We start from the raw sequence: 27790 nt of genomic DNA, 5'->3' as shown, positions 1-27790 counted from the left end.
TGTAATAAGACATATTTTCAACCTCGGTGTGATTAATGCATATATTATATTTGCTTTCATTAAATCAATGTATTGTGAATAAATTTTTTGTAATATGAAGCCGGTTTTAAAATGTAACGAACAAGTAGTCCAGAAAAATGGCGACAACCATAGCTGTCAAAACGAAGCAAAAGATTAAACGAGGTACTTAAACATAAATAAATCGCAAATGTATGCATCTAGTAAACAGTATAGAAGATTGTAATCTTTTTAAACATAAACCGTTGATAATTCTTCCAAAATCCTCAGATTACCGTCTATTGAGCGGTTAAGGAATATCATATTCCAGTGTATATATAGTAGGGTAGTCCATACTCCTATAAATATGAGGTCGATTTACATCGACCTCATATCGTTTAACTTTATTTTGCAATAGCATCGTTCCGACATGAATTCATGTCGGAAGCTTTAAAAGCATCAAATTCATATAACAGCACAGAATAATCATGCAATAAATTATTAAACATAAAATATAAACATTATTTTACTAATTGCATTAGAAAAATGTTTATACAAACTTACAAGTAATGATAGTCCAGTCCTTAAAACACTACCACTGTTCAAATTCCATATTGTTGCCATATAGCACTTTGTAAATTGAAAGTTGCATAATGTTACCTCATTGGTCGGTTATAAATACATTGTTTTTCAATATATAGTATTCGATTTAGACGAAAATAATAATTTACGTGGAATGTCATAGTAGTTTTCCATTAAAACTATGATCTTGCTGTGTGTGTTTATGGACGTTATCAATTATGTTATACTTATTTTTGTATTTCATTAAGAATGAGAACGTGTAGCCCTTTTTGTTAACTGTTTTTAGCAAACGATTCGCGGCTTAATAAGACACGGAAAATAGTTAAAGCGACACTTTCATTTTAAGGTTTAATGTGAACAATATTAAATGAAACCTTTTTTGGTATTAATATATTTTATTGACATGTTAAATTCGATACTTGAAAAGGCGTTTAGTCTTTAAAAATATGTCGCTGATATTGTTAATTTCAATAACTGTTAATATGCTTAATGTTGTATAAGAAATTGAATAGTTTCACTAAGTTGTATTCCCGCCTAAAATCCGATATCGTAAAACGCGCAACGGTTAAGAATAAAGTCTAAATTAGTTTAAGTATTCAGATCTGAATATCAGCAGCTGTGCCAGCTGGGAAGCCCCGTTTTGGCTTTAACAACCGCAAGCGAAACAACATACTTTTTTAAGTCTTGCACTTAGACTCCATGATCACAAGTATAGGTCCCTGCTGTGGCGTATGACACCATAGTGCTATTTAGTATTGGTCGGCACAGTATCTGATCATAATGAGACAATTGGTTTGTGCTGAACACAGGGGCAATAAAACCACAGATCTATCAATAAACAAGATTATTGAGATATCTTTTATTGAACACCGCGATAAAAATGTTCAAACCACGGACTCTTAGATTACACGGATAAGAAACATGGCAACATTCTCATAATCATCACTGCTATATGTGTAATCACCTAACAATTCGTCTAAAAATAATTTATATATTTGAGTTGAAGACGATGTACTGTTGTATAAGTCTGAATAAACTATCTGTCTGCCTGTCTAAATCTAAGCCGTCATCGTCCCAGTGAAAAAAATCTGATTTTGAATAGTTGGACATGATGCCCTGATGTCAAAATACGAAATGACCCGCGTAACACCGACCGTGATTTTCAAGAATCTTTAATAAATTGATAATTTAAGGTAAATAACATTTCATATAATTATACATAATTCCCTCGTTGATAATTAACAGCAAACGATGAATGTTTTTGACACCCATTTTATTTCAAGTATGCATGCAAAGCCGAATAAAATCGAGAGGGTCCGCTATATACGCTGTTTCATCATAAATTTAACACCCTTTCTGTGTTATAAACAAGAGCTGAAATCGTTAATTTATTAAGATTTATTTATAATAAGCTTTATTGATATGTTTCGTGAACAAAATACTACAATATATTCCATAAAAAATATAATAATCATGGCAAAGGAAATTCAATGGTCGGTTTCTAAACAAAAGCATAATCGCCAAGACCGTAGCATCAGTTCAGTGCGTTAGGAACGCGCGCTACTTTCTTCCGCCTTCATTCCTTAATTACTTTCGTTTTTAAACAATTTTTAGCCGGATTTTTTTCGAAAAAATCTCGGCTTATAGATTGATGTTGTCGGGCGGGCGGGCGGGCGGGGTGGCGGCGTGCTCGAAAATGTTAAAGTTCTTATTTCATGGTATAACTTTGGTATGCTTGGACCTAGAGTCTTCAAACTTGACATGAAGGTTGGCCAGGATTAACAGATTACCACTGGTCATTTCAAGGTCATTCATTTGAAGGTCAAGGTCACTGTGACCTTCAATATAAAAAATGTTAAAGTTGTTATAACTTTGGTATGCTTGGACCTAGAGTCTTGAAACTTGACATGAAGGTTGGCCATAACTAGTTAGTAACCACTGGTCATTTCAAGGTCATTCATTTGAAGGTCAAGGTCACTGTGACCTTGAATGTAAAAATGTTAAAGTTCTTATTTCATGGTATAACTTTGGTATGCTTGGACCTAGAGTCTTCAAACTTGACATGAAGGTTGGCCAGGATTAACAGATGACCACTGGTCATTTCAAGGTCATTCATTTGAAGGTGAAGGTCACTGTGACCTTGAATGTAAAAATGTTAAAGTTCTTATTTCATGTTATAACTTTGGTATGCTTGTACCTAGAGTCTTCAAACTTGAAATAAAGATTGGCCAGTACTAGAAGATGACCACTGGTCATTTCAATGTCATTCATTTGAAGGTCAAGGTCACTGTGACCTTAAATGTTAAAATGTTAAAATTGTTATAACTTTGGTATGCTTGGACATAGAGTCTTCAAACTTGACATGAAGGTTTGCAAGCACACTTAGATCACCACTGGTCATTTCAAGGTCATTCATTCTAGGGTCAAGGTCACTGTGACCTTGAATGTAAAAATGTTAAAGTTCTTATAACTTTGGTAGGTAAAAATGTTAAAGTTCTTATTCCATGTTATAACTTTGGTATGCTTGTACCTAGAGTCTTCAAACTTGACATAAAAGTTGGCCAGTACTAGAAGATCACCACTGCTCATTTCAATGTCATTCATTTGATTTCTGTGTAGGTATGTGAAAGCAAAACAATAAATAGTATTATTTCATCTAAGTTTATTTTCTTACATTTGATAATGAAATTGATGGAAACTTCAAACAATATCTTACTAATTTTCTAATAAAAAAATTGAGATCAAACTTTCCTAATTGTCAATTCAAGTTCATATTTGTGACCTTAAATGTTATTGTTGTTCATGTATATGCATGCATTCAAAACATAACACAAGGTTTGCTCATGCCTTGAAAAGTACTTACATTTCATTTTGACCTTTGAACAATATTTCAGTAATTTAAGTATTGCATTGACAAAAACACGAAAGGTACTTTCCTGTCATTTAAATCAAAAATCCGGCTTCAATGCGGTCATCTCCGACCGCGGAACTCTTGTTTTTCTATCGTATACAGAATTCTATTCTTCTAAGCAAGATGTAATTTTTAAAACTGAACTCCAAATATAAACGCTACAAATTGGTATTAAGTACGAACATGTCAACCGTAAATCTAGATTCTAAAACTCCAAAACGGTATGATATTTGCAAAAGTTAAAGTTATAACTCGCCGGGCTGTCGAAATCAGAAGAACGCTACAAATTGGTATTAAGTACGAACATGTCAACCGTAAATCTAGATTCTAAAACTCAAAAACGGTATATTTGCAAAAGTTAAAGTTATAACTCGCCGGGCTGTCGAAATCAGAAGAAAAACTTAATATATATTTATATATCTGTTTACTACGTAACGTAAGCCTTCTAATGATATATAATTTGTCAAAATCGGCTGAGAAATGAAACTATAATTCAACAAAAGACGTGAGTGGGTACATCAAAATGTATAACCTCGGCGCTTCGCTGTACGCTAATTGTACAAGATCGATAGCCACAATACGGTAAAACGCGCGTTGGTAAAACATAAAATGGGTATTTCTTGAGTTTATCTCGCTATAAATCCATTAATAACAACGGGAATATACTAAAACGTATATTTTTTGATAGAGGAATTAATAAGCAACAAGATAACGTATAAACCAATAAAATCGGATGAATAGTTTTTGCATAAGATTGAATTTACTACAGTAAGGGTCAAATACTCGATTCATCTCCTAACAATATACACTCCGTGATACAACTGGTAGTTTTAACACACACATATAGGTTCCATTTAATTAAAGAGTACAGAAAGCTAAAAAGTGATGTGGTTTGTTGTACAACAACAATTGGTTATGTGTAACCTATTCAAAAAATAATTTCGTTCAAGATAATTCAATGTAATTCTATAAACGACAAACACATTTCGTGTGTTGTGTATGTTTATTTTTAAAAATGTACATAAGTGGTTTAAAAGCACAATTTTTACACATTTAAGAGGTAATCGCACACATTTATCTCTAATTAATAATAATTTTATGCATTAGCAAAGATTTAACGAGAAAAACTGAAGTTTAAAGTGAACTCAATTTGCTATAGGAAAACGACGGTAGCCGTTTAGACGTAAGCGGGGTAGCTTACGTCTAATTATTTGGACTAGGTAGTCCAAATTTTTGACGCTCTTAAATAATATGATTATAGGTGCTACCTAATTTACGGGCAAAAGCTTTTTAAGTTTTTTTTATAACTATGTATTTTTAATAAATATATTGACATGATTGTGTTCAAAATATTATAATTGTTGCAATAATTAAGTAATGCATCCAAAAAAATCAAACTTAAAACAAGTTACATGTTCCAAGCTTAAAGATCTAGCATCTTAAATTTTTTTGTTTTCTAGCCACAGGAATTTATAGCTGGTTCGGTGTCTGTGGTATAGTGGATGGGGTGTCTGCTAACTGGCTTAGTCACTGGGAGGTCTCTGTATTGATCTCTTAAGTGGGAGCATTCTTAAGATAACCCTAAAGACATACTATGGCGTACCATTTGGGTTGAAAGTCAAGAAGACCTACAAGTTAAAAAGAGAAATGTACGTCGAAGTACAATAATTGTACGCAGGGCTTTTTTTAAGCGGACGCCCGCTTGCCCGTTCCGGATTAAAATCGTCGCGGGCAAGTGATTTTCCAAAGTAGGTAGTCCGCCGGGCAAGTCCGATTCGTATTAGCATAATTGCGGTATTTTTTCGCCTTTTCCCCTTGTATCTATTTATTTTCTTTGGGTCAATATATGCTTTTATCAAGTACAAGTAAAACGAGATTTGATTGGTCGCTTGCGTTGTATAAACCAATCTAAACGCTCAACACAAGTTCTACTCGGCGGACGTTTCAACATGGTGGACGGTAGCGTCTTTTCTATTTTTAGTATAAGTAAGTCAAAACACTCAAAGGAACAAACCAAAACAACCGAAAATCAAAAAGAAAGGAAGAGAAAATATGAAAATGAATCACGAAAGCGTAACTTTCAAACATTGTGGCTTCATGAATTTCCATGGCTTGAATTTGATTAAGAGTCGCAATTGATGACATGCAAGATTTGTCTCAAATTTGAAAACAACGGTAGTTTCGTTACAGGTTCACATTTTTTTAGAAAAGATTCTGTTAAAGCACAAGTCATGAGGATTCACAGTCACACAACATGAATGTAAAAAAGGATGAGGCTCAAAATAATAGTGACAAAACAAATTCTGAGGCCCATAAGGAATTACGAAAGCTCAATGAAAAAACTATTTCCCAGTTGTGTTTCAAATTTCGAAATGTGCATTACATTGCAAAAAAGTGTAGACCATTCACAGGTTATTCAGAACTTTGTTGTCTTAATAAGGCCCAGGGTCTTGATATGCTTTAAAGATCAAATGACAATAAAAAATTGACTTCAAAATAGGGCAACCAGTTTTTAATGAGGGCAAGTAGATGTTCAAAGTAACTTGCCCCCCGGGCAAGTGAGTGTCAATTTCTTACGTTAACCCGTGGTACGTCGACATAAATATAAAATACACTTCGAAGTATATATTTGTACATCAAAGTACAATTTGTACTTCGACATACATGTTTGTACTTCGACATACACATTTTTTGAACAGCCAATCAAAACACTAGTCTCTTGAGCCGCTTTTCCTTCAGATTTATTCATAATAAATGTTTAAAATCTCTTTTTTAATTGAGGACAAAATTAATAAAAATATCAGAATGGCAAAAAAACAACACATAGAAGTTTCAAGCATTTAATGCATTGAAATAGATTATATACAAATTTGAAGAAGATTCAATTGTTACCTTTTTAAAAATAAAATGTGAACCTGTAACAGATGTAAGGTGTCTTCTGATTGGCTAACACTCAAGGGTCATTGAAAACTGTACGTCGAAGTACATTTCTCGTTCTACCTAGTAGGCAGTCTGCGAAATAAGCGCACGCCCGGTGGCCTAGGCGTGTAAATTATAGCTCGGGCCTATTAAAATTGCAATATCGTACGCCCGTCGGGCCAGTAGAAATTTCGTGTATTAATATTGTTTACATTTTTAAGTAAGATAAACGTCATTATTTTGTGAGTACTTCCCGAAGATTTTCGACAGAACTTCGTTCAACTTCGCCTAAAATACGAGATTTAAATGCGTTTCAATTGGTCCATACATTCAACGGTCATTTTCGAGTCGTAACCCAGGCCACGTGGTGAACAATTTAAACTGGTTATTTACTATTGGCATACGTCATGCTGATGTGTTTACTGCTGAAGGAAACCAATCGACGTCATCGGCTTGCATTTCCGGAATAAACATCGTTTTACTTTGTAACCTTGTGTGTGTGTGTTTATTTCCAAAGTTGTAAGACCCTACGCGCATAAGGCTGCATAATGCTTAAATACGTAGCTGGAGCGACGCCTGGCAAGAAACTGTCCACTACTGATCGTAAGTCAACAAATGACTATGAAAAATCACAGAAACGTGAATTTCAAGAAAAGTGGTTAAAAATCAGTGATGAAGGAGAAGCTACTTCTTTAAGACAGACTTTAATAAGCTTTGCTTAAAAACACAACATAAGAAAAAAGTCAACATGTATGATAAAAGTATGCCATCTTATGATCTATGCCTTCACTTGTCAAGTAAACTTATGGAAAATAACTATCAGGTTGCTTGTTTTACAGGATATGGTTTCTGACAAAGAGGATCTCCAGGATGGCAGTGATATGAGATGAACGAAGAAGTTGTTTATCACATATTAAAGACTTATGATTAATAAAGAACATAATTAGTTAATTACCTTGACTTGTAATATTGTGTTGCAATTGTTTTTGCAATAGGCTTTACAGTTAACATACCCTGGATACAATTTTACTTTTTAATAGATTATCTGCTATTGAAAGATGAAACCCTTTAGCAGGTGTATATTTTAACAAATTTAATTTGGGCTAGTAATTTTGCTGCCGGGCTACTTGTCTTCACCATTCAAGTAACCTGAATGGCTAGTGGATAAAATGAACTATCGTGAAGACTGAGTAGGTCTTGTAGACTTTTGACGTCATGGTACGTCATATAGACACTAAGTACTGGTCCTACCCAGGAACCAGTTTGTTTCATCAAATGTCTCAATTCAACTTTACATCTTGCTAAAGCAGTTGCATTTAGCATACAGTACATGTGATGTGTCAAATCAATTTTGATTGACAAATTTGACAGGATTTTTTTAATCCAATAAGTTTTAGACTGCCAAATAACACACACTACATATTGAAAGCCATACCTGGAGCTTTCGTCTGTATACCACTGACTTCATCAGAAGAATGATTTCTACTGTTGGGAAACGTTAACACCACTAATTGTCTTCTTATTTATTATCAATGTATAATTATGTGTAACAGCATAACAACATACTTGTTTCGCAATTAAAATATTTAATAAATACAGGTATCTTGCAGGTTTCTAATTTTCTTTTGCAAACTATTGTTGAATAGTTTAAATTGTGTCGCCACTAAAAAACTAGCCATTTTGTAGCAATTCTAAAATCGCAGTCTAAACTGCATACACTAAGCTCTACAGTTACAATTTGAATGCAAATATTAGAATGCATCATGTTATATCATCCATATTTTTTTATTTAAACATTCAAATAACACATAATACAGTACATATATAAAAAGATATGTGGTATTGTGTGGATATACAAAACACTTCACATCATTTATTTGCACATAAAATAATAGTTACAAAATAAGTAAAACTCATCAACCTACATTTCAAGAATATTTACGTATATGAAATTACAAAGTGGTGTTATTGTATTACCTTTTACAAAATTAACATTGCTGGTTTTGTACTAGCCATAAAACATTTATCATGGATTAGCAAGTAACAACCAATTTATTAATTACACAATAGAACGGAAATCATATTAATTGCATTATGCATTTACTAAACAAGCTATTTGCTACTGTTTAGAATTACACCATCTTACTAAAAATGATCACTGGTACTTAGTGCTTTTACATACTTGTGGTAAGTTTTGTATTACTAGTTTGACAATAATGGGCAGACACTTGTCGATATACATACAAAATTTGCATGGAAACTTTTCTTTTTTTCAGCATAATTGCCTTCAAATTGTTAATTTAACAACCCTTTGACATTGTTTGCACATCTGATCTTATTATACCATAGCTGATTTTTGTTTATAGGTAGACATATATAGACTTTTCAAAGTTCTATAAAAGTTCACACATGTTCCATCCAAGTAAACAAACAGAACCAATAAAGATCACCACAGATAATAACTGTGTGTATAGCTTGGAAATTTTGATAGTTCGGGAATCCCTCCTTTGTTGATTTCTGTAAACCAAAACTGTCAGTTTTGCTGGATATAATGGCTTGTATAATGCCCAGCTCTTACCTTGGCAGAACAGCTTCTAACGAGAGCGCCGATGGCGTTAAAAGCATAGGTGCAAGATACAGGGAAGAATGGCGTCACGTGGTATAATGTAGTTCGATATCGCCATCCGCGAATTTCTCAAATCAATAATTTCAAACAATTACCGACTATTTAAATAGATAACCTTTCCATTTACATCAGTGTTTGAAACGCTTATGAAAAATAATTACCCAAGCCTTTCAAAATTTAAGCACGGACAGATCTGTATCAAACTATTCTTTTCACAAATGAAAATAGACGCTACCCTATTCGTCTGCGTCAAGAATTTGTCGTAAAACTTGTGGTAAGCGTTAGATGCAGACGTGCACAACAGATTGAGTTCTAAATACAGATTTCTGAATGCAGATTGTTATAGAAACTCCTCACAGCAGTTACTTCCCTTGCTTCGCCCGGTCAGTAACTTCTAGTATAAAGGAGGCCACTGCGTAGAAAATTGAGATTTATAGTGCAGATAGAATTGTTTTACGAACGAAATTTGTTTTAGGTTATCAGAAGATTTTTTGACATAAAACGGTCTTAGAAAAATTCACTAAAAACGGTGTCAGCAATATTCTTGGAAGAAAACGTTAGAAAAACGTTTCCAATTTTTTTTGTAAGAATGACCATATACTAAATTAAATAGATATTTCGTCTGATTTTTGATCAGGTAAGGCTTCATAATGGGCAACCGATCGATGTGGATTTTCGAAATGTGGTATATACCATAAGCATAGGTGCGTTAACGCACCTAGGCTAAAAACGGAAAACCAACATATATCTTAAAATTTGATTAATAATGCAGACAATTTATAAATGTCTTGTTTTTTGTTGATTTCGAATCTGGAAGATTTTTTACGTAAGATTGTGGTACGAAAATTCCAACGGTATCGGATTTTGTGGTTTTAGGCCTAAACTATTTATAGTGATATGCAACCTTTTGGGATATCGGTAAATTGCGAGCAGACGAGGTGAAAATACTTTAAAAATTAAAGCTAAAAGACTAAAAAGTTAGATCTGAATATCTTAAAAATTTGTGAATAAATGTGTTTCTGGTGGGTAACAACGACAACTTACCAGAATATTGCTCATGATGATCAAACGTAAAACTTCTTTCTGAGAGCGAATGGAAAATGCGTCACAAATTCTGATACATAAACAGTAGGGTGTCGTTATTGAAATACCGCGAGAATACTTGAAGAATAGAGATGCCAACTATAGTGTTTAAAACAAATAATTTTTAACAAGCGTTTGTGATTTGTCAGGATAATAATAACAATAAGATATCGAAAAGATCAAAGCAAATAAATTCGACAGAAATCGGAGATTCGGCAATATATTAAAGACGGGTTATGTTCCCCTAAATTGTGTTCGGTGAAGACTGTTACTATATGTAGTGAACCAGTCTTCGGCTTATACCCACTGAAGAAGAGCATTCAGGGGAGATAATTGAGTAATGACCTAATTCTGGAACGGTTGCGAAGAAAAACAAATAATGCGAGAATATTTAGTGCGATTCGCTACACAATTATGATGTCATTGATATAACTTTTTCTGAGGTATGTATTTACATGTGATTTAGCATATGTCAAAGTGTTTTTGATTTGTTCAAGTTCATAAATAGCATCGCGAAAATATATGTCGCGTGGCAAATTTTTTTGAGACGTATCCATATGTGGTATTCTTATGTAATTTTATGTCTAAATTTCCATATGTATGAACGGTCAACGCCCGCTTCGCGGGCTTTTGCCCGTATTAAGCTACTTTTTATATGGGTAATATTTGGAGCGTACAAAGGGGGATAGACCAAATTAATGGTGGGAATTTTTTCTTTTTTGTCTATATTGTTGCGCAAGGATTTTGTGCTACCTAATTTACGGGCAAAAGCTTTTAAGTTTTTTTTTTGATAACCATGTATTTTTAACAAATATATGGACATGATTGTGTTCAAAATATTGTAATTGTTGCAATAATTAAGTAATGCATCGAAAAAAATCAATCTTAAAACGAGTTAAATTTCCAAGCTTAAAGATCTAGCATCTTATATATTTATTTTTTTCTAGCCACAGGAATTTATAGCTGGTTCGGTGTCTGTGGTATAGTGGATGAGGTGTCTGCTAACTGGCTTAGTCACTGGGAGGTCTCTGTTTTGATCCCTTAAGTGGGAGCATTCTTTAGATAACCCTAAAGACATACTATGGCGTACCATTTGGGTTGAAAGTCAAGAAGACCTACAAGTTAGAAAGATAAATGTACGTCGAAGTACAATAATTGTACGTCGACATAAATATAAAATACACTTCGAAGTATATATTTGTACGTCAAAGTACAATTTGTACTTCGACATACATGTTTGTACTTCTATGTACACATTTTCTGAACAGCCAATCAAAACACTAGTCACTTGAGCCACTTTTCCTTCGGATTTACTCATAATAAATGTTTAAAATCTCTTTTTTAATTGAGGGCAAAATGAATAAAAATATCAGAATGGCAAAAAAACAACACATCGAAGTTTCAAGTATTTAATGCATTGAAATAGATTATATACAAATTTGAAGAAGATTCAATTTAACCTTTTTAAAATTAAAATTATTCAGCATATTGTGAGTATTTATTGATCCTGCGGGGCGGAGTATCACGACCGTCCAGCGCATTACTGTATAGGAAATTCCCATGGGTAACCAAACAGTTACCAAGCATTAACAGGATAAATAATGTATTATAACCTCCCCGTTGGTCATATTTTGTGATAACCATAACTTGCATAAGTCAGAGGTTAATTCCGCCACACCAAGTCAATAAATACGCACAATATCTATGAGTTAGCTGCGATAGTAGCATAATTTGGTATAAATTATTATAATAATAATGTTTAATAAATACGCACAATATCTATGAGTAAGCAGTCGATAGTCGCATAATTATGTGATGTGTCAAATCAATTTTGATTGACAAATTTGTAAGGATTTTTTTTAATCCAATAAGTTTTAGACTGTCAAATAACACACACTACGTATTGAAAGCCATACCTGGAGCTTTCGTCTGTATATCACTGACTTCCTCAGAAGAATGATTTCTACTGTTGGGAAAACGTTAACACCACTAATTGTCTTCTTATTTATTATCAATGTATAATTATGTGTAACAGCATAACAACATACTTGTTTCGCAATTAAAATATTTAATAAATACAGGTATCTTGCAGGGTTCTAATTTTCTTTCGCAAACTATTGTTGAATAGTTTAAATTTTGTCCAACTAAAAAAACAAGCAATTTTGTAGCAATTCTAAAATCACAGTCTAAACTGCATACACTTAGCTCTTTTGTTACAATTTGAATGCAAATATTAGAATGCATCATGTTATACCATCCATATCTTTTTATTTAAACATATAAATAACACATAACACAGTACATATATAAAAAGGTATGTGGTATTGTGTGGATATACAAAACACTTCACATCATTTATTTGCACATAAAAATAATAGTTACAAAATAAGTAAAACTAAAACACTGTCATCAACCTACATTTCAAGAATATTTACGTATATGAAATTACAAAGTGGAGTTATTGTATTACCTTTTACAAAATTAACATTGCTGGTTTTGTACTAGCCATTAAACATTTATCATGGATTAACAAGTAACAACCAATTTATTAATTACACAATAGAACGGAAATCATATTAATTGCATTATGCATTTACTAAACAAGCTATTTGCTACTGTTTAGAATTACACTATCTTACTAAAAATGATCACAGGTACTTAGTGCTTTTACATACTTGTGGTAAGTTTTGTATTACCAGTTTGACAAGTATCTGCAGACACTTGTCGATAATAATACAGACACAATTTGCATGGGAACTTTCATATTTTTTCAGCATAATTGCCTTCAAATTGTTAATTAAACAACCCTTTGACATTGTTTGCACATCTGATCTTATTATACCTTAGCTGATTATACCATAGCTGATTTTTGTTTATAGATAGACATATATAGACTTTTCAAAGTTCTATAAAAGTTCACACATGTTCCATCCAAGTAAACAAACAGAACCAATAAAGATCACCACAGATAATAAATGTGTGTATAGCTTGGAAATTTTGATAGTTCAGGAATCCCTCCTTTGTTGATATCTGTAAACCAAAACTGTCAGTTTTGCTGGATAGAATGGCTTGTATGATGCCCAGCTCTTGCCTTGGCAGAACAGCTTCAAAAAATCGGAAAACCAACAAATATCTTAAAATCTGATCAATAATGCAGACAATTTATAAATGGCTTGTTTTTTGTTGATTTCGAATCTGGAAGATTGTTTACGTAAGATTGTGGTACGAAAATCCAACGGTATCGGATTTTTGGGTTGTAGGCCTAAACTAATTATAGTGATATGTAACCTTTCGGGATATCGGTAAAGTGCGAGCAGACGAGGTGTAAATACGTTAAAAATTAAAGCTAAAAGACTAAAAAGTTAGATCGGAATATCTTAAAATTTTGTGAATAAATGTGTTTCTGGTGGATAACAACGACAACTTACCAGAATATTGCTCATGATCACACGTAAAACTTCTTTCTGAGAGCGAATGGAAAATGCGTCATAAATACTGACAAATGAACAGTAGGGTGTCGTTATTGAAATACCGCGAGAATAGTGGAAGAATGGAGATGCCAACTACCGGTATAATGTTTAAAACAAATAATTTTTTAACAAGCGTTTGTGATTTGTCAGGATAATAATAATAATAAGATATCGATAAGATCAAAGCAAATAAATCGACAGAAATCTGAGATTCGGCAATATATTAAAGACGGGTTATGTTCACCTAAATTGTGTTTGGTAAAGACTGTCACTATATGTAGTGAACCAGTCTTCGGCTTATACCCACTGAAGAAGAGCATTCAGGGGAGATAATTGAGTAATGACTTAATTCTGGAACGGTTGCGAAGAAAAACAAATAATGCGAGAATATTTAGTGCAATTCGCTACACAATTATGATGTCATTGATATAATTTTTCCTGAGGTATGTATTTACATGTGATTTAGCATATGTCAAAGTGTTTTTGATTTGTTCAAGGTCATAAATAGCATCGCGAAAATATATGTAGCATGACAATTTTTTTTGAGACACATCCCTATGCGGTATTCTTCTGTAATTTTATGGTCTATATTTCCATATGTATGAACGGTCAACGCCCGCTTTGCGGGCTTTTGCCCGTAATATCAACGGATTGCAATAATATTTACATACCTGTGTAGATAATTCATTTCTCGATAATGTTCCATAGCAATTATGTAATGACACTTTGAATTTTGCACGCCTGATCAATTTAAATCCAACCACTATTCAAATTTTCAATATCTCTCGATTCGCTCGCTGTGTAGATATAAATCGATAACACGACCTTGATGTAAAGCATCTGGTTTAAAGTGGGAGAATAAACAGTGTAAAATACAGTTTGCGTTCGTCTGTTGTGGTGCAGAGCGTTACATAGTAAACCGATGTTATACTTTTCTGGATTAATTTAGCATTTTTTTTTTTTCTAAATTGACAATTAAAAAGTTCTGAAATAAATAACATCTTTTATTTTTATACTGTACACAAATAATTTTGATACAGATCGTACAGTTTACCGGCCTCCCATGTAACGTAGGACGTAAGTAAATAAAACAACACAGACAGAGGTGCAAAAAAGTCATGCATTAAAACTTGCTGAAACTTAGAACAGTGAATAGAAACTGCACCATATCTGTTTTGAACATATGCTTATTAAATCGACAAAGATTAGCATACTAGATCTAGTTAGGTAAAAGTCGGTGTTAAAAGCTCATGTTAAATAAAATTACGCGTACACGTTACACCGTAATGCCTCCTTCTGATTGGTTCATATTCAAATCAGTTTCATGACATGGCTACACGTCAGTGATTGGTTTGCGATTTAAGCAGAAGTTTAACTGAAGAATTTATGCCTTTCCAACTTCAATTCGACGATATTTGAGGTAAAATGGACTTCTGAACTAAAACTGAATGAGTTGGTAATGTTATTTTGCAATTTTACGCAAATCGATGAAAATTTAAACTTTCTGGTTTCCAACACATTTTTGACTTTTCACCGATACGACGTTCCAAAGAATTTAGCCCATATAAAAAGTATCTCTAAATTTTTGCGCGTCTTATAAATAAGACTAATAGTAGGGTCAATCTGGGTAAAATCGGACAGGGGTAAAAAATCGGACACTTCATAAAATATCTTAATCTGGGACATAAAGTTCATTAACACCAGTTATTTTTGGATCTTATAAATAAGAGAGTTATTCTTAGAACTGATATTAAAGAAGAATACTACGTCATCGGGAATTCCTCTTGCATATAAATGAGTTCTGGGATATTCTGCGAACTTCCTTTCAAAACCAAAACAACGCCATCCAAACCTTCAAAATCCGTTCAAGGAAAAACTTTACTTCCTATAGGTTATATAACACTTTAATACCAAATTTTGTATTAAAAGTGATCCTTATTCAATAGAGAGCATTTATGCAGGCTTTTTCCGCTCCATTTTGGGAAAACGCCACACTGGAATTTTGGGAATTTCGCGTCGTGAAAACCCCCATTTTGGGAAAAAAAAATAATCGCAAAATTGGATCAATTGGGAAAAATTATCGCATGTAAATAGTGTTTCTTATATTTCAAAGAAACCGTTAACTGGTAAAAAACGACTATTTTGATAACTTATTATTAAAATTTTACAAAATATTATGAACATGTGTGATAAGTGCAGTTTTTTAATCTGAATTTGCGGAAAAGGCCTGGCCTTTTTGAGGTGAAAAAAATAGCGCGAAGCGGCGGATTTTGAGGAAAATAAGGAAAGTCTTAAATAATAATTAACATATTTTACAGTTTAAAAAAAAAATCAAGGCAGCAGATAATTTAATTATGCAATATTTCTATTTTCTACACCGGATGAGGTAAACTTATATATTTTAAGGGTTTTTTTTGGAATTGGGAATTTTTTTTTTATTGGGAAAAAAACAACCAGATTTGCATTGGGAATGGGGCCGAATTTCGGACCCGTGGCATAGGGCGGAAAAAGCCTGTTATGTTATTCATATTCATGGATAACTTGAATGTTATTAACATTAAATGAGAAAAAATGCACTGTCCGAGTTTTCCCTGTTGAAAAATCGCTCAGGAAAATGTCGGACAGTCAATTTTTCCCGCTTAATTTAGTTCGTTGCCTCGCACAATCTCTTTTCTAGAAGAGTCTTAAGGCTGCAGAAAACTATACTTGGTGTTTTCATTCATATGCGAGTTGTTTCCCTTTTCCTATCTTTACTTTGCCATTATACCTTTAGCTACAATAAGTTAATTTTCATCGATATTTTTCATTGCATATGTTTTAGCCAATATTTTTTATGATATGATTATTGATTTTCATAGAACAAAGAACGTAATCGTGTATGGAGTATACGTTTTCGGTATAAGTGGTATTCCACTACGACCCGATTCCCCAAAAGTTGTCCCGATTTCCAAGATTTAGCGGTCAGGGACAATCGTAGCTCTATTGGCGAAGGTCCTTACACATTTGTAGCTAGTCGTGGGCCGGTCGTAAGTGATTCCTGCAACTCGTGAGCTCCCGAAAAATTGTGGCCAGGACCTCCAAAAGTAAATTTAATCGCAGTTTACTCGTAACAGAGTCGTAGTGGATTCTTGGGTGTTGTAATGGAATCGTTTCTCAATCGGGACATCGGTGATCACGTGATATGTCTACGAATCAGCTGCTACTTTTTCAAGACTCTCACCGACATGAGTTCACCCCGAGTGAGTTGCAAGCCCGCTATGATTCTCGCCATTTAGATCAATATCGATAGATATTGGCGCCTAATTCATGGCTGCATTCGTTGCGGTCCTAGCTTAGTCGTGACCGATCTGCATCGCTAATAGAACAATCGCAGTAGATTCTTACACATCGTAGTGAAGTCGCGACCCTATTCAATTGACTTCAACCGAACCCCACGATTCGTCGTAACTCAATCATACCAATGTCGTAACTGAATCGTAGACCGTCACGAGTCTTCCCGATTCAATAAATGTGATAAATCGTAGCGAATCGTGGGCTTGTTTACGTAGTGGAATAGGGCCATATGCACCGCTGGGCTTCTATCGAGTTGGAAATCGGAACACCATTCTTTTGTTGCCGGGAGCCTCAAAACCCTGTTGACAAAAATGTCATTAAAGTCTACAGCGATGCAGCATTTCACAGGCAACTGTGCTATGTCAGAAGAGAAGATGCTATTAAGCTTGGGAATGTCTTCAGGTTCGAAGACGTCGCCTTTTATTTTAAGGCGAAAGACCGCCCGTCTAAGTTTGGTCGTAAGGGTCCGATGCAACGATGCAGTGTGGGTTTTAAAGTGAAAGACTGTTACATGAACAGTGTACGAGAAGACTTGTCACATTGCTTTGCAATTTAAATATTTTAATTTGTGAAGAAAATATCGAAGTTATAAAAGTTTTTATAATTGTTGAAGTTTGCAGGAATCTGCACAACGTACTCATGGTGAGCTTTTGTGATCGCTTTTTGTCCCTCGTCCGTCGTGCGTCTGTCGTCAACATTTGCCTTGTGAACACTCTAGAGGCCACATTTTTTGTCCGATCTTCATGAAACTTGGTCAGAATATTTGTCCTAATGATACCTCGACTGAGTTCGAAAGTGGGTCATGCTGGGTTAAAAATTAGGTCACTAGGTCAAAAAGAAGAAAAACCTTGTGAACACTGTAGAAGTCACATTTGATGCCAAATCTTCATGTAACTTGGTCAAAATGTTTGTCTTAATGATATGTTGGTTGAGTTCAAAAATGGTTTCGGTCCATTGAAAAACATGGCCGCCAGGGGGCGGGGCAGTATTCCATATATGGCTATAGAGAAACCTTGTGAACACTCTAGCAGTCACAATTTTTTTTCCAATCATCATGAAAGTTGGTCAAAACATTTGTTTCATTGATATCTTGGACGAGTTCGAAAATGGTCCAGATCAGTGAAAAAACATGGCCGCCAGGAGGTTGGGCAGTTTTCTCTATATGTATATAGTGAAAACATGTGAAAACTCTAGAAGTCACAATTTTGGTCAAATCTTCATGATATATGGTCAGAACATTTGTTTCCTGGATACGTGGGTTGTGTTCAAAAATGGTTTGGATTGGTAAAAAAACATGGCCGCCAGGGGGGGGTCTTTTTCCTTATGTTTATATAGAAAAAAAGCTTGTGAACACTCTAGAAGTCACATTTTTTGCCTAATCATCATGAAATTTTGTGGAAACATTGATTTAATAGATATCTCGGACGAGTTCGAAAATGGTCATGATCAGAAAAAAAACATGGCCGCCAGGGGGCGGGGCACTTTTCTCTATATGTATATAGTGAAAACATGTGAACAGTCTAGAAGACACATTTTTTGCCCAATCTTCATGAAATATGGTCAGAGCATTTGTTTCCTGGATATGACGCTTGAGTTCGACAATGGTTCGAATCGGTAAAAAAACATGGCCGCCAGGAGTGGGGGGGTCTTTTTCCTTATATTTATATAGTAAAAAAAGCTTATGAACACTCTAGAAGTCACATTTTTTGTCAAATCATCATGAAACTTGGTTAAAATATTGGTTTTATTTATATCTTGGTTGGGTTTGAATAAAGTCGTGATCAGTGAAAAAACATGGCCCCCAAGGGGTGGGGCAGTTTTCTCTATATATGTACATGTATATAAGAAAACATGTGAACAGTCTAGAAGACACATTTTTTGCCCAATCTTCATGACATTTGGTCAGAAGATTTTTTCCTGGATAAGACGGTTGAGTTCAAAAATGGTTTTGATCCATCTAGTAACATGAACGCCAGGGGGGGGGGGGGGGGGTCATTTTCCTTAAATTTATATACTAAAAAAGCTTGTGAACACTCTGAAAGTCACATTTTTTGGCCAATCATCATGAAACTTGGTAAAAAAATTGGTTTTATTGATATGTTGGATAAGTTTGAAAATGGTCATGATCAGTGGAAAGACATGGCCGCCAGGGGATGGGGCAGTTTTCTCTATACATGTATGTATGTAAGAAGCATTTTCCTTATATATATATTAAAAAAAAATCTGGGTATTAAAAACATGGCCGCCAGGGTGGGTAGGGTAATTTTCTATATAGGCCTATTGTGAATACTTTTGAACACCTTAATTTTAAAGTCAGTCTTCTCATACCAATAATTTGAAATATTTGCTGAAGAGTTTTAATCTTTGTTTCTTTCCATCTTAGTCTCTCAGGTGAGCGACCCAGGGCCCTTTGGGGCCTCCTGTTTTTTATGTCCCCCACCACTATAGTGGGGGACATATTGTTTTTGCACTGTCTGTTGGTTTGTTTGTGTGTTTGTTTGTTTGTTAGTTTGCCCCAACTTTAACATTTGCAGTAACTTTTGCAGTATTGAAGATAGCAACTTGATATTTGGCATGCATGTGTATCTCATGGAGTTGCACATTTTAAGTGGTTAAAGGTCAAGGTCAAGGTCATCCTTCAAGGTCAAATATATAGCTTCAAAGCGGCGCAAAAGAGGACATAGTGTTTCTGACAAACACATATCTTGTTTTAAAGCTAAATTTTCTCTCTATAATCTGACTTGTAACTAAATCCAGTTTGGTCATGATTTTGTCGCCTTCAAAGTTCCATATATGTTATTTTCATAAGTGTGAACATTGGTATAAGAAGTTATTTAATTTGCAAAAGAAAGCAATCAAAGAAATGTCACTATGATATATTGACTTTCCTGACAGGCTGTCTACTCTGGTAAAGCTATTGCCCTCCATTCATGAGATTGTTTCAATGCATATTATCAGTAAATAAGGACATGTATGTAGTTTTTAAAGGATGCACATGTCCACTTTGGAGCAGATGTTTAACTAGTAACAATATTTTATTGATGTAAAATGTATCCAATGCCAAAAAAATATTTTTGCAATAAATTGCAATTTATGCCTACAGTGGGACTCTAACTTGTGCCTTAATTTTTTGCATTATGATTCACATTAATTTTCTGCAACAAAGGCAACCATATATATTTATGCCTCCCTTCGAAGAAGAGGGGGTATATTGCTTTGCTCATGTTGGTCTGTCTGTCGGTCGGTCAGTCCGTCCACCAGGTGGTTGTCAGACGATAACTCAAGAACGCTTGGGCCACTGATCATAAAACTTCATAGGTACATTAATCATGACTCGCAGATGACCCCTGTTGGTTTTGAGGTCACTAGGTCAAAGGTCAAGGTCACGGTGACCCAAAATAGTAAAATGATTTTTGAATGATAACTCAAGAACCCATACGCCTAGGAACATGAAACTTCATCGGTAGATTGATCATGACTTGCAGATGACCCCTATTGATTTTGAGGTCACTAGGTCAAAGGTCAAGGTCACGGTGACCCGAAATAGTAAAATGGTTTCCGGATGATAACTCAAGAATGCATACGCCTAGGATCATGAAACTTCATGGGTAGATTGATCATGACTCGCAGATGACCCCTATTGATTTTGAGGTCACTAGGTCAAAGTTCAAGGTCACGGTGACCCGAAATATTAAAATGGTTTTCGGATGATAACTTAAGAACGCATATACATAGGATCATGAAACTTCACAGGTAGATTGATCATGACTCGCAGATGACCCCTATTGATTTTGAGGTCACAAGGTCAAAGGTCAAGGTCACGGTGACCCGAAATAGTAAAATGATTTTCGGATGATAACTCAAGAACGCTTTGGCCTAGGATCATGACACTTCATAGGTACATTGATCATAACTCGCAGATGACCCCTATTGATTTTCAGGTCGCTATGTCAAAGGTCAAGGTCACAGTGACAAAAAACATATTCACACAATGGCTGCCACTACAATGGAGAGCCCATATGGGGGGCATGCATGTTTTACAAACAGCCCTTGTTCTTTTTGTGTAGACCCAGTGGCATACAATGAGATGGCCATTCGCATAAACTATGGGATCCTGGACTACTGTCGCACCTCCATGTCTTCTCTGTCAGGAGCAGCTGCAGGGATTCTGGGACTTACAGCACTCTATGGCTTTCTATTCTACTTTGCCATGGCTTTTGTGCTGTCTGTGAGTACATGTTTTATTTTGTTCAACATCTTAACAGTCTGATAATAGTATGTAGATTTATTGAATCACATAGATATTTGTCTTAAATAAAGTAAAGGAAGCCGTGATTATCCACTTACGGCTGATAGGTCTAAGTATATTTATGCCCCCCTTCGAAGAAGAGGGGGTATATTGTTTTGCTCATGTCGGTCTGTCGGTCTGTCCGTCCACCAGATGGTTTCCGGATGATAACTCAAGAACGCTTAGGCCTAGAATCATGAAACTTTATAGGTACATTGATCATGACTGTCAGATGGCCCCTATTGATTTTCAGGTCACTAGGTCAAAGATCAAGGTCACAGTGACTCGAAATAGTAAAATGGTTTCTGGATGATAACTCAAGAATGCTTAGGCCTAGGATAATGAAACTTCATAGGTACATTGATCAAAGCTGGCAAATGACCCCTATTGATTTTAAGGTCACTAGGTCAAAGGTCAAGGTCACAGTGACTCGAAACAGTAAAATGGTTTCCGGATGATAACTCAAGAATGCTTACGCCTAGGATCATAAAACTTCATAGGAACATTGATCATGACTGACAGATGACCCCTATTGATTTTCAGGTCACTAGGTCAAAGGTCAAGGTCACAGTAATTCGAAACAGTAAAATGGTTTCCAGATGATAACTCAAGGATGCTTACGCCTAGGATCATGAAACTTCATTGGTACATTGATCATGACTGGCAGATGACCCCTATTGATTTTCAGGTCACTAGGTCAAGGTCACAGTGACTCGAAACAGTAAAATGGTTTCCAGATGATAACTCAAGATGCTTACGGTTAGGATCATGAAATTTCATAGTCACATTGATCATGACTGGCAGATGACCCCTATTGATTTTCAGGTCACTAGGTCAAGGTCACAGTGACTCGAAATAGTAAAATGGTTTCCGGATGATAGCTCAAGAATGCTTACACCTAGGATCATGAAACTTCATAGGTACATTGATCATGACTGGCAGATGACCCCTATTAATTTTCAGGTCATTAGGTCAAAGGTCAAGGTCACAGTGACAAAAAACATATTCACACAATGGCTGCCACTACAACTGACAGCCCATATGGGGGGGCATGCATGTTTTACAAACAGCCCTCGTTTTCTCTAAAAATTCTTTTTTTTTACACAAGCACAAAAATGAGTCACAGAAAAACCACTGGTTGTTCAATATTTTCTTCCTATGTTCAGTCAGTATCTAGCATTTAATCCAATTTGAGAATTTATAGTTTCATCAAAAACTTAAGTAATCTACATTTTAAATTAAAATTGTGTTCGTTTAGCACACTATGTCAGTAAACATTGCCATACAAGAATGCAAAAATATGAGCTTTGTTCTTTCTGTCATAGACAAAGACAAAATTTGAATGTGATATGTTTTATAATCCCTATTTTATTTCAGTTTTTCTTGGTGCTGAAAGCTGGTACCAGCTGGAGTAACTTCTTCATGTCCAGGACAGACCTCATCACCAAGGGGCTGTTTGGTGGCCTCTTTGTATCCTTTATGTTTAATAATTGTTATATATACCTGTTTATAAAATGGGACAACACATATTATGGAAGCACTAGTTGGCTTCCAAGAGAATGATGTAATCTCGTAAATGATATAGTTAATGATCATTTCATAATGGACATTATTTGTTATGTTTGTGGGCATTATATCTTGGTCAAGTTTGATAACCAGTCAGACATCCTTAGGCACTTCTGGTTTATGGCCCTTGAATTAAAAAGTCCTTAATAAGCTTGTTTGCCCTCTAACTCAAATAATAGCAATCTTATTATCATCAAACTTGCTGGCCTATTATATCAACCAAGTTTGATAAGCAGCCAGATGCTTGAATCATATCTTCATTAGAACCCTTGAATCTGAAGACAATTTCAATGTTTACAGTGTCTGCCTTTTTAATTCACTACAAACTACATGTAGTTTGATTGTATCACTTCAGATTTGGTCACAATGTTTTTTGGCATAAAATTTCAGCCAAATTTGCTAACGAGTCAGATCTCCTGAAGCACTTGTGCATAATGGCCCTTGAATACTTTATAGTTCAAATTTGCCAAATAAACGTTGTCCATTCTTTCAATAAAATAGTTGTAATTAAATTGGATTTATGTAAATCAGAATTTTTTAACAAATTTTTAAAGACACATTTACACTATTTTTGAATTTGAGAAAGCCTTATGTTTTAGCAAAAAGTTGTTCACATGTAACATTGAAATTCTTTCGCAATGGTTATTGTCTGTGGGGGAAGTGATTCTTGTCAATCTTTCTAGTAATTGGGTTTGGCCATAATTTTCAATATAAAAAAGTGAATACTGTTATTATTTTTGTGACAGGCATAGACTAATTTCACAAGCACTTTTTCTTTTAAAGCCATTGGGAATATAATTATTTGCTTGCCTTTTCATTCAACCTTAACAATTCTGCAGACATATGTGCTGTGCTGGACATTTTTATATGGAATGGTGCATGTATATTGATGAGATGTTCTCATACTAGTCATCGTTGATTGGACATTACTTGTGGGCAGGAACTCAGCAAATTGAACACATAACATGATGTAGCTGTTTGGGTAATCATTGGATGATTTATTCAAGGCTATATATTGCAAATGTAGGGTCGAAGGTGCATCTTTTGTTTCTGTTTTATAAAAGTTTCATGCTAAAACTACAAAATATATTCTTTGGAATTTATAAATTTCAATAGAAATATATTGAACTCAAAAGCATACAACTAATACATGTCTATTTAAGTTATTACTATTATCATCACCACGTGTTTAGCCTTTGCTTTGTTCACTTCGATTGGTAAGTTGACCGTAACTTATCTTTTTGTACCCTTCATTGAGATGTTTTTATTTGATGCTGTATTTGATATTATATTTTATTGTATTATGTGGTAAAGTTAAACTTTGTAATGGAAAATTTATTATTCATATGTTCCCAACATTTCTGCATGAACTCAGACATTAGCGAGTATTGAAGTATAATGTCCATATACAAGTATGTGTGTGTGCAAATTGAAGTAAATACAAGTTACTCTTTAAACACTTATGTTATTATTTAATGTCTACTGGTCATGTACGTAATTCCGGCCACTTTTGGGACTATTTAAGAAAAATCTTTAGTGTAAGGCAACTGGTTGAAACTAAACTTCACATATATAATCCTGGGTTCAAAACTCACCTGGCATGAAAATTAAAATAGAATTAGATCGGTGAATGTTACTTAATGAACAGAAAATGATGACATGTAAACTATCCATTTTCGTAGGTTAAATGTACCTAAAAAATCGGCCACTTTTCAGTTTGATCTGCAGATAAAATTACAAAGCAATATCTTTAGACAAATGTCCTCAATTTCAGAGTATTAATCAATGTTTATACTATTAAAATTTTTGACTTGAAATTTAAAATAAATGCGAAATTTTTATACCAGTTACTCCCCCTACCTATTTTAATAAATATAAACATTGGGAAGCTGCTAATTCTTAAAAAAAATACTTGTTTTTAATGGGTTTAATCAATTTTTTCAAACACAGCTAAAAAACTAAATACATTTTGGTTAAAAAGTTTACTTCAGTGTTGATTATTAGTAAACGCTTATATATAATATTTAAACATGTAATCTAGTAATAGTCTTATCAAGGGAGGTAATTCAATTATCAAAAATTTATATTTAGGTTCTGATTTGTATGTTTTGAATATAATTTTTTGTACAATTAATTGGTTAAACCTTAATTAAAGTTGATTAGATAAAATTTAAATAATTTTGTCAAATATATTTGTTTCTTATATGAATATAATTGTTGCAACTAATGATGACATCACTTTCCCCACGAGCCAAATATTTCCTGCTATATTTGTGACATTTTAACACAAAAGTTTACAATGATATGGTTCTTACATTTGCAACATATTGAGAGTAGGGATGGTTTTCATGTTGTTTTTTCTAAATAAAAACAAAATAAGTGCGTGAAGATCATCAAAATGATTTTACACAGGTGGCCGATTTTTTACGTACAGGCCGGAATTACGTACATGACCAGTAAGCATCATATATATATTTGTCAAAATATGATTCAATGTAATTAGAAGTTTACAGATACATATGCATTAATGTCTATTGGCTGCAAGTATTTGTAAGATTCTGTTCTGCACATGTTTGTTTTTTATGACAGTGTGGTACATTAGAGAATAAAAACACAAACTGTATCAATGATTAATTTGCAAATTGCAGAAAGTATTAATGGGGCCAATGTGCTCGTTAATTTTCTTTCATTCTGATTGAAGATTCAGTATGATCCTTTACAAGAAGTGGAGTTTTATTGCTTTGAACCAATTTGCAGGTCAATAGGAGGGTTGGTCAGTCTGTAAACCAATTTGGTTCCACAAAAACAAATTGTGAATGCTTTGACCTACAACAAAGTCCAAGTCTTACATTTATAATTTATTGCATAAACGTTATACAATGTCTAAGAACAATAATTAATATTGACATTGAGGAGTACATAGTAAAACAAACTTACTGTACTTACAACAAGAACGTATTTAGCATCACAGTTGTAACTACTATCATACATTGTATTGTAATAATAAAATAGTGAAACGTTACCCAGATAGTAGTCGTAAGGTGGATTTAGAGTAATAAGTATATAAAGAGTAAATTATTTTGTGTCGATTCTCAATTTTTCTGCATGATATATAAATTTTGCAAAATTATATAAGCTGGTACTACATTTTGATTTAAGAAGCAATTAGAATTAATTTAATCGGTATAATGAATGCTTTGAAAGGAAGGATTTCTATACATTTTAGGTCAACAGGTTAAATTTACAGGGACTTGTAGCATTAAATGTGGACCTTTTTCTGCATGATATCTAGAGAATGTTTTGACCACGATCATACAAATTGGTATGATGTTAACTTGAGCTGAAAGGAATACACCAAATATTTTTCAGGTCAACAGGTCACGTTGTCTTAAAAAAATGTAGACTATTATGTTTCTGCACAATATCAAGACGTTTTGAAATACACTCATTTAAATAAGTATGAAAGTTACTTGAGATATTTTTTTTACTTCTGCTGTTTCTACAGTCAACATGTTAAATTGTCAAGGTAACAGGGGATTGTTTCATGATATTAATTTTGGCATGCTATCTTCAGAAAGCTTTGACCTGCCATCCTGTGAATTGGTTTGATGGTCATTTGGGGGTTATATACAGATGCCTATTGATTTTTATGTCAACACGGTAAAGGTCGAGGTCACCGAGGCGCCTAACATAAGAACCGTTACTACACAATTTTAGTTAATTCTTATAATTACTTTACTGCTTGATCACAAAGAAATGAAGACCATTTAGTTTTTCGACCAACATGTCATTGCCTGAGGGGTATGTAAAATTGAATTATTTAAAAAAAAAATGCATAAATTGACATTACGCTTCACGTATGTGAGCATATATGCAACGGTCCTTGATGTTTGTTTGCTCAGAAAGTAATTTATAACATGCGTTATATAGCGCTTTGGTGTTATTTCACGTAAAATTAAGAATTGCATTGTTAGGGCATGAAAGTATGTTACTCAACGAGTTAGAATAATGTACTTGGTGTATTGAATTTAGAGGCAAGTGTCCCAAAGTCAAGCGATATTCACCATTGTGTCGAAACCTTAGTAAAATGTATGCATTTTACATGTCATTTGAAACGCTTGTAAACGGTCAATAAATGAACGAACAATTATGCTGATAGTGTTTCATAAAAACATAATGCCTACCCGTAATTCTGATAAGTAAATATGATCATTTTTTTTAAGGCACGCTTTCAGCAGTCCTCAGGGATAAAATTACCAGCAAAACTGTAATTGCAAATTGTGTGTATTCCCTGATGACTTTTTCTATATACATTAAGCTGTCTCTTAAAATATTCATGATCTGAACAAACATATATGACAGCAATGTGTCATCGATCCTTGCTTTAATGCTCGTTAATTTAAGAGGGTTTTCGACGTGCATCGAGTCAAGCTGCTACGTGCAACACTCTGTCTGTAATGATGCATAGGCTGGTATTAACGAAATATTGATTGTATATTTTCTATCTACATGGCGAAGAATTCTCTCCTAAAATATCTTGCTGACATACCATTAACAGTTTCTTATGAGAAATAAAAAGAATTTATTGATTGAAAGTACAATTATGGTTCAGGATATTATCTGTGTATTGTGTAAACAGGCGAATTACTCGGATTTTTCTCTGAGTCCTTTATGAAACGGCATAGCGGGAGCAATAAATCAAAGGCAGCCACAATAATTCTGAACAACGAGTTTGGAACCGTTCCTGTGGAGACCGCAAACGCGGCATTCATGATAAGGATTAATGTGTCCTCTTCCTGAATTGGATTTCGCAAATTGAAACGGGAACATTATTTCGGAGAAGAAACTGTGGATTGTTTCGAGCAAACGCCGCATACTTAATCTGTGCATAACGTCATGGTATTTTTTTATATTTGATACGCATAAAACATATCTTCAATGTGGATATTTAAACTGGAGATCTATATAGCATGCTGAATTTATCGTGCCGTTAACATTTAATCCTAACTTATGTG

The 27790-nt window shown here is 34.2% G+C and overlaps 1 protein-coding gene across 1 annotated transcript; it reads left to right on the top strand.

The window, feature by feature from the left end:
* The first annotated feature begins 20 nt into the window (after positions 1-20).
* LOC127853885 (ER membrane protein complex subunit 6-like) lies at positions 21-25398 on the top strand. Its single transcript, XM_052388688.1, has 4 exons — positions 21-183; positions 20989-21149; positions 22587-22679; positions 23615-25398. Exons 1-4 carry the CDS (start codon positions 138-140, stop codon positions 23663-23665), a joined length of 351 nt encoding a protein of 116 aa, XP_052244648.1. The 5' UTR covers positions 21-137; the 3' UTR covers positions 23666-25398.
* The last annotated feature ends 2392 nt before the right edge of the window (positions 25399-27790 follow it).

Source organism: Dreissena polymorpha, chromosome 12, assembly GCF_020536995.1.
Source record: "Dreissena polymorpha isolate Duluth1 chromosome 12, UMN_Dpol_1.0, whole genome shotgun sequence".
Taxonomy (NCBI): domain Eukaryota; kingdom Metazoa; phylum Mollusca; class Bivalvia; order Myida; family Dreissenidae; genus Dreissena; species Dreissena polymorpha.
This window is presented reverse-complemented; position numbering and strand designations above follow the sequence as displayed.